The sequence below is a fragment of the Crocuta crocuta genome, unplaced genomic scaffold (assembly GCF_008692635.1).
Source record: "Crocuta crocuta isolate KB4526 unplaced genomic scaffold, BGI_CrCroc_1.0 scaffold662, whole genome shotgun sequence".
NCBI classification, from domain to species: Eukaryota; Metazoa; Chordata; class Mammalia; order Carnivora; family Hyaenidae; genus Crocuta; species Crocuta crocuta.
The window spans coordinates 711-11,815 of record NW_027533282.1 but is presented as its reverse complement, the minus strand read 5'-3'; the positions used below and the strand labels follow the sequence as shown (position 1 = coordinate 11,815).

Here is an 11,105-nt window from a genome sequence, read left to right as displayed (position 1 = left end):
ATTTGTATCTTGAATTTGTATCCAATGGCCTTGTGACACTCATTGATTCTTTTTAGTAGTTTTTTGATGGATTCCATAGAATTTTCTACATATAGATTCATCTCATCTGTAAATAAAGGTCATTTTATAACTTCCTTACCAAACTGGGCATTTTAATTTGTTTCCTTTAATGCATTACCTAGAGTCTTCAGTACAATTTTGAACAGAAGTGATCAAAGCAGATAACTTTGCCTCATTCTAAATCCTAGTCAAGTATGTGTTAGCTGTAGGTTTATTCACAGATGCCCTTTATCAGATTGAGGAAGTTCCTTTCTATTTCTCTTTTGTGAGTTTTACCATGAATGAGTATAGGATTTTGATGAATTCTTTTTCTGTGTCAATTGAGATGACTATGAAGTTTTGGTCTTTATTTTATTAATATGGCATATTATAGTAATTGATTTTAAAATGTAAAACCAGGGGCGCCTGGGTGGCTTAGTCCGTTAAGCGTCCGACTTTCGCTTAGGTCATGATTTCGCGGTTCGTGGGTTCGAGCCCCATGTCGGGCTCTGTGCTGACTGCGAGCTCAGAGCCTGGACCCTATTTCAGAGTCTGTGTCTCCCTCTCTCTCTGACCCTCCCCTGCTCAAGCTGTCTCTCTCTCTCTCCTAGAAATAAATAAAAATATTTTTAAAAATAAATAAATAAAAATAAAATATAAAACCAATCTTGCCCTTATGGGATAAATCTCATTTAATCAAAGTATATAATTCGTTTTATACGTTGTTGATTTTGATTTGCTATTATGTTAATAAGTTATATATCTATCTACTTCAGAGATATTTGTTTGTCGTTTTTTTTTTTTCCTGTGATATCTTTGTCTGGCTTTAGAATCAAGGTCGTGCCGTACTCCTAGCATGAGTTTGTTTTTTGTTTTCTTTTTTCTTTTTTGTCTTACTTTTAACAGCATATATTGGTTCCTCACAACCTGAAATCTAAGGTGTCCAAATTTTAGGCGCCAGCTCAGTTTTTCCTTATCAGAACTCTTTCCTGTCCCTCAGGAAGACAATTTCTTATTCTATCCTCATCCGGCAGAGAAAAATCTGGTCCTTCATTTCTTTATAAAAGCACTAATCTCACCATGGGGACTAGAATTAGTTGGATTTTATAAAACTATCCCCTATTTATTTTTTAAATTGAGAAACATTTAGTATTTGTTCTTATGCTGAATTTTCCTGTAGTTTACCAATGAAGCCATCTGAACCTGGGATTTCTTTGTAGGAAAAATTTAAACTAGTAATTGAATTTCTTTAGTTTGTTATAGATCTGATCAGATTTCCTATTTCTCCTTGAGTCAGTTTGGTAATTTATGTCTCTCTATGATTGTTTTTTCATGTAACCTATTTGCTCACATATAGTTGTTTATAATATACCCTTATTATCATTTGGATATCTGTAATGTCAGTAAATATGTTCCTGATCTTGATAATTTATGTCTTTTCTCTTATTTTTTTTTTGTAAGACTTACTAAGGGTTTTCAATTTTGCCCATCTTTTCAAAGAACAAATTTTGGTTTTATTGATTTTCTTTGTTGTTTTCAATTTTCCATTTGCTGCTCTTTACACGGATTATTTTACCCATATTTGCTTTGAGTTTTAATTATTCTTTGCTTTACAAATACTTAACGTAGAACCACAGGTTATTGATTTGAGAACTTCTTTTCTGATATAGGAATATCAACTCATAAATCTCTCTCAAAGCACTGTTCTAATTGTACACCATAGATTTGGTATGTTCTGTTTTCCTTTTCATATAATTCAAAATAGTTTTTAATTTCCCTGGATATTTCTTATTGGACCCATGAAGTATTTAAAAGTGTATTGTTCGAAGTCCAGATTTCTTGATATTGTAGATCTCTAATTTAGTACCATTGTAGCCAGAAACATACTTTACAGGACTCATTGTTTTAAAGTTTATTCAGGCTTATTTTGTCACTCAGACTATAGTCTATCATATACAATATTGTGTACAGTATTCTATAAACGTCATTTTTGATTCATAATGTTGTTCAATATTTCTATTTCTTCGATGATTTTCTGTCTAACTGTCTAATTATTGAGTGTGGGATATGGAAATTCCAACTTTTACTGCTGAATAATTTCTTTCTTTCAATTTTGTCAATTTTGTTGCATATGTTTTAGGGATCTAGTGTTCTTGTATATGCATTTATAAATGCTCATATTTCTGATATTTCTCCTTATTTCTTTATGAAATACCTTTGTCTCATAATATTTCCTGTCTTGAAGCCTTTTTTGTCTGATACTGGTATTACCACTCTAGTTATCTTATAGTTGTTGTTTGTATGGTATATGGTTTTCCATCTTACTACTTTCAAGTTATATATCCTGGACTCTATGGTGTGACCCCTGTGTGCAGAATATAGTTATTCCTTACTTTTTAAATTCTGTAGAAGAATGTCTGCTTTTTGTGAGGACTGTTTAGTCCATTTACTTTGTAATTATTGTTATGGTTGGACATCCATCTGCCATTTTAGCAGAACTCCCTGTGAAGTCCCCAGCTAGTCCACTGTTGCATGGCTCACCGCAAAGAAGGCCCAAACCTCAGGGTAGTAGAGCCTCAGGCCATCCCTAGGTACTTGCCACCAAGATGAGCACACTAGCCAACAAGCTCTAAATCAAGGAAGCTAGCTCAGACAACTGGACCAAAGCCCTCAGCTGTCCCTGTCTTCCCCCTCTGACAGAACTGGAGGCAGTGGGGATAATGAGGGGAGCCCCAGGCCAGAATGTCTTTACCTTGGGAGTTATTTCCCAAAGTTCTGTAGTTTTAATGAATGGGCTTCATTCAGGAATGAATGGTATTAAAATGGTGCTATTGATTTTTTACCAGTTTTACAGTTGCTTTTTGTGAGAGAGGATTTTTCAACCTCCTCACTCAATCACACTACAAATGAATATCTGTTCCTATTTGTTCCTCTTTAAATGTTTTCTGTTAGGTTGATTAAGATCTTCATTTCATTTTATTTCCTGTTATACTTTGAAAGTTTTACATTTAATTTTAAAATGCTTAACTTCATATTTTAGGATATATATCTTTAGAATTTTTAATAAATGTTTAGAGTTAATTTACATCCATATTATTCCCCTAAGAATATAACTCAACATGTCTTTAGTTTTCTTTTCTCCAGATCACAATTTCATGGTCCTTATGTATGGAATTTCAGTTCTAACTTTTTTGGGCATTTGACTGAGGGAAAGAGATAGGACTATAGTGTGTGCTTGGAAATTATAAACCATATTGTTGAAATTATAAATAATATATGATATTATATGTGAAGTAAGTCTAATTGTAAGGCTTTTATTATGGAAAATTGGTAAGTGGTCTTGTCAGACACTGATGTAGGGAACCAAGATATGTTCCCTTTTTTCTTTCTTTCTTCTTTTTTTATTTTCCTTTTTGTCATTGCTGTAATTTCCCCACCACTGTCTCCTGAGGAAGATGGAAGATTGTTTAAGATGCATTTGTGAAGATCTTTTGAGGATTATTTGAATTTAAAGTAAATGTGACATAAGAGTAGAGATTTCTAGGATAAGATGAATATAGAATGAGCTAGGAGATATATTTGTGATTCATCAGTCTACAGAGTTTAGTTAAAGTCATGAGAGTAGATATAACCACTGAAGAAAAAGAAGAGAGCCAAATTAAGAATCCTCAAAAATATCAATATATACCCTGAAATGGGACATAGCAAGGTGAACTAAGTAGTTAACTTCAAGAGGTAAACTGGAGAAAAAAAGAGAAACTGGATTTCTAACAGCCAAAGCTCATTGAGAAATGCATCAGTTTAGGAAATAAGAGTGCCCATTGATTTAATACTAAAAGGTGTAACTTCTGACTTTATTGAGAGCACATAAAGGGAACTGAAGTCAAAATGCCTGGGGTTGAGGGGTGCAGAAAGAGTGTTTATAGGAGTATAGACCCTCTCACAGATGTTTGCCATTGATGGAAGGCCGTGAGTTAGGAAAAAGCTACAAGAAGAGGCAGGGTTAAAGGAAAATAGAGAAACAATTTAGGGAGAGAAACAGATTTGAGGACAGCTTTAGAAAAGTTGCCAAGACAAGGGATGACTATGGCATAGATATTAGAATGTATGTGTGTGCTGGGAGGGAACATGGAAGCCTGTGTGCTGGGGGCTGGGGAAGAAGGAGGCAGGCTGCTTTAGACAGCATCATGCAAATGTGTCAAAAGATTAAGTAATCTTTCTAATCAGTTTTTAGGTTCCAGAGTTCAAAGTGGGATCCTGAACTATGTCAACATTCCCTAACCAGGCAGCCCCCAATAACACTTCAATGGCCCCCACCTTCTTGTTGGTGGGCATGCCAGGTCTGTCAGCTGGACAATACCACTCATCACCGTCTACATTTTCTCTGCTCTGGGCAATGGCACTATCCTCTGGATCATTGCCCTGGATCCCACCCTGCACCGCCCAATGTATTTCTTCCTCTTCCTGCTTAGTGTGTCTGATGTTGGCTTGGCCACAGCCCTGATGCCCACCCTGCTGGGTCTTGCCTTTGCTGGAATTCATACAGTCCCTGCTTCGGTTTGCCTCTTACAGATGTTCTTTGTCCACGTCTTTTCTGTCATGGAGTCGTCTGTATTGCTCGCCATGGCCTTAGATCGAGCACTAGCCATCTGCCGGCCTCTCCACTACCCAACTCTCATCACCAATGATGTCATTAGCAAGATTGGCCTGGCTATTGCTTTCCGATGCCTGGGTCTCCATCTGCCCCTGCCATTCCTCCTGGCCCACATGCCCTACTGCCGCCCACAGGTCCTGACACATTCTTACTGCTTGCACTCAGATATAGCCCATTTGGCCTGCCCTGGAGCTTGGGGTGCAGTCTATAGCCTCTTCGTGGTTCTGTCAGCCATGGGATTAGACCCTCTGCTTATTTTTTTCTCCTATGGCCTAACTGGCAGGGTGTTGCAAGGTTTGGGGTCCAGTGAGGATCGCTGGAAGGCTGGCCAAATTTGTGCTGCCCACCTCTCTGCTGTCCTCCTCTTCTACATGCCCATGACCCTTCTTGCCCTCATTGACTGTCTTAGAGTGCCAATACCTCAGCCTGCCCATACTCTTCTCTCCTATGTCCACTTCCTGCTTCCTCCACTGATAAACCCTATTCTCTACAGTGTCAAGATGAAGGAGATTAGAGAAAGAATACTCAAGAGACTACAGCCCAGGAAGGTGGGTTGTGCTCAATGACGGGGATGCCCCTCCACCTTTGGAGGCTCATGGAAACAAAGGTTTCCATGACTAAGAACTCAGTTCGGCATGCATGAAATGGTCACTTGGGCACACACAAGCACATATATGTGGATGTATCTGCCTGTCCTTGCAAGTGTGCATGTGCTGTGAAGGAAAGTTTACAAGCTCCAGAGAATGGCAGCGGTCTACTCCCTGTTACACTACAGATCATGGCATAGAACATCCAAGATCTAGGTCATATCACAACCACCAAAGTGTGTGTCTGTTATTGCTTTGTTTTTGTTAATTTCCCCACCACATCTATATCCTAATACCGGAGGAAACTGGAAGAGTTAAACAGCTGCACAGCAGAGAAATGAGAAGACAGAAACCTTCTATGGCATTCTACGTGTGTGTGTGTGTTTGTACATTGCTTTACAGATCTTTTTATGGATTTTGATATATATGTGTCATGTATATAATCACCTATCACTGACCTATTAGCGTAGCCTCATAGTCTGACTTGTTAATATGTGGTATAAAGTGATCCCCCTCTCAAAAGACAAATAGCAGCTTTGGAATTCTAACAAGAATTACATTATTTTTATAGATTAAGTGTAAGTCAACATTTATGATGATAAGCTGTCACATCCAAGAATATATGATAGATGTTTCACTTATGAACACCTTTTCTAAATTTTTCAATAAAATTATTTACTTAATTAAATTTAGTTCTATAGTTTTTAAATGTATACTTTGTTGCTCTTGTAAATAAAATAATTCCCTATTTCTATTTCCAATGCTTGATTGAGGAAAATCATTTTTTATCTTGCATGAATATATATTTTACCAAATTATCATATGAATTATAGTTGCTTTTTATTTTTTGAATTTTACTTATATTTATCATATCTAAGTAAAAATAGGTGATTGGTAAGTTCTTCCTACTAGTCATACAACTTATTTCATTTTACTTTATTTAATTCATTGGACTCTCCGACCCGTTATGAAAGAATAGCAGTGAAAGTGAATGTTCAAATCTTGTTATTGATTTTAACAGGAATGGCATTAGTGGTCCACGTATTACAACAATGGTTGGCTGCTAGGTCTTTGGGTAATTTTTAAATACTTAAATAATTTATGTGTATTCCAATTTTATTAATAATAAGTTTACTTGATAAATCCTATTAAGTGCTTTTTCAGCATCCACTAATATAATTTGTCTGCTTTAATGTGTTGTTCAATTTACTGATATTGAAACATCTTTGTTCTCTTGTGATTATAAAAGAATGCATTTTAAAAGAAAGTAGCAAATTGGATCCACTTAGTGCCAAAACAAGAACACATACCACTCTATCAGGATACCTTCCAGCAAGGCAGGAATGGTTATATTCTCATCTGATACCAAGTTTCTCTGCAAGGTATGTTATATATCCTCTTACTCAATTAGATAATTAGTCTTTCCATCTCACAAATGAGATACTGAGACTGAGGATTTCAGAGTGCTTGAAATATATAAAATTAGTCGCAAAGGCAGCATTTATTTTCAGATTGGCTTAATCTAAAGGCCCTGCTACAAAATACTTTTTTTAAGTTGTTGAACAGAGAAACAGCCTGCTCTTGTGGCAACAATGATGAGGTCTCTGAGAAACCTGCTTTTCCCAAAGTTCACCATTTCCTCTTCCCTGCTACACTGACACCCAACTTCTCATTTATTTACTGCCAGTAGAATGATGTGAACAGTTTGAAGTCCCACAGGCCTAGGTTTGAATTCTCACTTCACTACTTCCTGTGTAATTTGGCAACAGTTTTTCTCATGTTTACAAAATAGGTATAATAAGGATTGCATGAAATCAAGTCCCTTTGTCATAGTGTCTGAACATAAGAGATATTCAATAAATTATAGTTATTTGGAATTAATGATATTAAAAATAACTGTAGTTACACCTTGTATGCCTATTCAGTGTGAATAAAAAACTTTATAGCTGGAAGATTCTTTCAGCTCATACCACCTCATTTTAGGGAAGGAAAACTGCAACGTAGGATCTGCTGAAAGCATGTTTGCATGGACCTTTGTAAGTCAGCGAAGATGAACTAAATCCCCGTGTTTACAGGTTCAGGGGAACACAGAACTCTCTCACAGCAGGGGTTTCACTGTTCTCTCTAGGTCAGGGATCACATCCACCCCATCCCTTCAGTCTTCAAGTGGAGAGTGCTTGGTATTACCGGTCCTGGCCAGTCAGGGGGCACTGTTACCTCTGCAAATCACCTGACAGATTTGAAGGAAAATCCTCCTCTAACACACACAGGGCGATAGAGGTATTAGCAGGAATGTTTACAATCTTAAATAAAATGTAACAGTGAGACAGGGGAGTTGAGAGAAACTGAAAACCAGGATAAGCTTTACAAAATCCAGGTCTCTGAGTTGGTCCCATTGCTAAACAAAGCTTAAAAAGAGACTCCAGACCTGTAACCTGTGAGAGAGAGAGAGAAAGAGAGAAGTGGGGGCAAGGAGGAGAAAACAATTAAGAATTCATTAATGGGGGGGTGGCCACAGGGGGTGTATTGGTGGCTCAGTCGGTTGAGCATCTGTTTCTTGATTTTGGCTCAGGTCATGATCTCAGGGTTCATGAGTCCGAGCTCTGCAATGACACTATTGAGTGTGTTTTGAATGCCCCGTGTCCCTTTCTCTCTGCTCCTCCCCCCTCACACTCTCACGTGTGTTTTCTCTCTCTCTCTCAAAAATAAATAAGCATTTAAAAAAAAAGAATTCATAACAGAGACTTAAGTTCAAATACCTCGAAGAACAAGGTCATAATAGAAATAAGTAGAGCAAGCACGTACTCAGACAATGAGTAGTAGGGACTGTGTAAGGGCCAACACTTCTTAGTGTGCTCCTACTGAGCTTTTCCATGTGAGAATGCAAGCCTGGTATTGCCATATCTTCATACTTTTAAGATAGCTCGTGAATCTCTATTTTTATATGAACTCACCTAAACATATCTTGTCTAAATAAGTCTGTCTGAAGACCATATTTGGATTTTACAGCTCTTAAAAGGATTAACATATTAATTCAGACTGTGAAGAAAGAAGGAATTATTTTTTAAATTTCAAAGTACATATGAAATATAATACACAACACATAGAAGTAATTTTCTCAAGGCTACATAGCCAGGAAATGGCGGAGATGAAACCAAAGGGCCGAGTCTTGACCTCAGTCTTGAGCTATTTTTAGTCCTCTTGTCACCTCCCTGGCAGGACTAAGTTATCACAGTAAATGGTTTGGAGGACGTCATCCCTGATAGGGTCTTTCTACTCTTTCTTCTATGGGATGGCTTCTAAAGCCCCTGTCTGGAGTTACTTTATGTCTCATTGATTAGCAGTAATCCTGGACTCTGATCATCTAAATAAAGATGGCCTAGTCCTTGTAGCCCTAAAGCTTCTTGTTGACACTTTCTCATTAGGATGCCCTTGAAGTATTCTAATCTGGCTCCATTTACAATGCTAGGATTGATAGGTGGACCCAGGGAGGCTTGGATAAGAAAGTTGTTTCAAGATCTGTTTCGCCACAGTAGCACAGATTCTGTGTTGTGGCTTGACTATTATGATTGTACCTAAAGGTGTTATGGGCTGCCCTAAATTCTCTGTCTCTCACAAAAGACCCATATATTCCCTGTCGATGTTAACTTCCTGGTAAGAGGTGCAGACAGTGCAGAGGTGAGTTGAGTCTAGGTGATGACCGCCCTGATTCACCCCTGAATTTCCACCCCAGCAAAATTTTGGACTATTCTTTTGGTTCATATTGATATACATCTACCAAGTGCATACTATGAACAAGGAATTGTATTGTGAGGAGACTTTTAGAGTTGAAAATTTTACAACTCTTTCCTTGTGGAAATTCACAATGGAGTCAATGAGAGAGATGTTGGAGATGTTTCTGGGTCTCTGTCCACTATTGTTCCAAGGACTCAGCCCTTTGCCTTTACTACAAATGTTGCCAAATGCCAATGCCCACCTACAATTTCCCCCCAATTTGGTGTCAGCAGAAGACATACCCTCTAGGTTCCCTTTTCACATTGCCCCCAAAAGGTTTTTTTCCCCTCAGAAATTACTGTACATACCAATCATCTAAGACCTTGCTAAAATGCAGATTCTGACTTACTAGGCTTATGACTAGTTACTTTCCAGGTGAAACTTCTGCTGTTGAACACTGTACCACACTTTAAGCAGCAAGGAAAAGAACATACGTAAGCCAACTTAGACATATTATAAAGGGCTTAATGTAAATCACACACAACAAAAGAAGCAAATAAGAGAAGCAAATATGAATATGCTAAATGGCTCCAAAACCTTTCAGAGTTCCACCCATCACTTTAGGGCCACTCATCATACTTCCTCCTTAGAACCTCCTCCAAATTCTTGCTCTTCATTCATACCTAAGGATAGATGCCGTCAGTCCCCCAAACAATAACAAAAGCATCCCTACTTCCTCTATGAAATGCAGCCTTCCTCTTCCATAAAAGAAGATATGCTGTGGTATATTAGGTCTCCTTTAGGGATAATTGATTGACTGACTAATTAATTAATATAAATTGAGGGCTATGAAGTAAAAGGAAATGTCTCCTCTTTGGAAGAAATATTGCACTGTTCCTAAGACAATTTATTGTAGAGAAAATGATACTTCCACCTCTGTCCCATCATTTAGACTTTAGACTCAGTTTTTCCAGGACTCTTACTCTAATCTGCCGAGTTTTTACACAATACACAATGGGATTCATCAAAGGTGGTACCAACAAGAATGCATCAGCTATCAGAATCATAGCCAAAGGAGATTTGTGCTTGGCAAAACGATGCATGGTAGCCAAGGTGATGATGGGCACATAGAAGATGAGCACAGCACAGATGTGGGACACACAGGTATTAAGGGCCTTAAGTCGCTCCCCATAGGATGCAATACCCAGTACAGTCTTCAGGATGAACACATAGGAAACAGCAATCAACACACTGTCTGACATCATGCAGAGTGCAACAAACAGACCGTAGTAAAAGTTAACCCTATTGTCAGAGCAGGCCAGTTTCATGACATCCTGGTGGAGGCAGTAGGAGTGTGAGAGCAGGTGTTTATTACAGTATCTGAGTCTCTTTAGAGTGAAAGGAAGAGGAAGAACTAGTAGAAAGCTTTTAATAGCAAATGCGAGGCCTATATGCAAAACTCTGGAGCTGGTAAGAATGGAGCTATACCTCAGGGGATTGCGAATGGCTAGAAAGCGGTCAAAGGACATGATCAAGAGCACTGAGGATTCCATGTCTGTGAATCCGTGGATGAAAAATTCCTGGGCAATACATGCATCAGCAGAAATCTCCACGGCATTGAGCAAGAAGATCCTCAGCATGGAGGGAAGAGAAGAGAAAGACAAGCCCAGGTCAGATAGGGCCAGCATGGAGAGGAAATAGTACATAGGCTCATGCAGGGAAGGCTCTGTCCTGATGACAAAGAGGATGGTGCAGTTGCCCAGGATGGCCAGGAGGTACATGAAACAGATGGGGATGGAGATCCAAATGTGGACATTCTCAAGCCCTGGGATCCCAATCAACAGGAAGGTGGAGATTTCAACTTCTGAGGTATTGAGAGCAAACATCACAAATAGGTCTCTCACGTATAGGCTCCTGGTAGATAAATAACATCAACAACAAATTCTCTTAGTTGTGTTTACCAAACACAATTAAGTTCAGTTGTCAGTTACATTAAATATAGCTCATCCTTCGGTATCAAGCAATAATGTAATATAGCTTTCTCTATATAAAGAAGAATACAGAGTAGATTTAAACAGGTTCTTCACGATGTTCATTTGAGACATTTATAC

The 11,105-nt window shown here is 38.2% G+C and overlaps 2 protein-coding genes across 2 annotated transcripts; one reads left to right on the top strand and one right to left on the bottom strand.

The window, feature by feature from the left end:
* The first annotated feature begins 3,005 nt into the window (after positions 1 to 3,005).
* OR51S1 (olfactory receptor family 51 subfamily S member 1) lies at positions 3,006 to 5,891 on the top strand. Its single transcript, XM_077748110.1, is given in 2 exon segments — positions 3,006 to 4,385; positions 4,388 to 5,891. Coding segments are annotated over 2 exon segments (954 nt in total). The 5' UTR covers positions 3,006 to 4,303; the 3' UTR covers positions 5,260 to 5,891.
* A 4,047-nt stretch (positions 5,892 to 9,938) lies between these two features.
* LOC144218257 (olfactory receptor 51A7-like) lies at positions 9,939 to 10,880 on the bottom strand. The gene has a single exon (XM_077748114.1). It carries the CDS (start codon positions 10,878 to 10,880, stop codon positions 9,939 to 9,941), a length of 942 nt encoding a protein of 313 aa, XP_077604240.1.
* Positions 10,881 to 11,105: the final 225 nt, after the last annotated feature.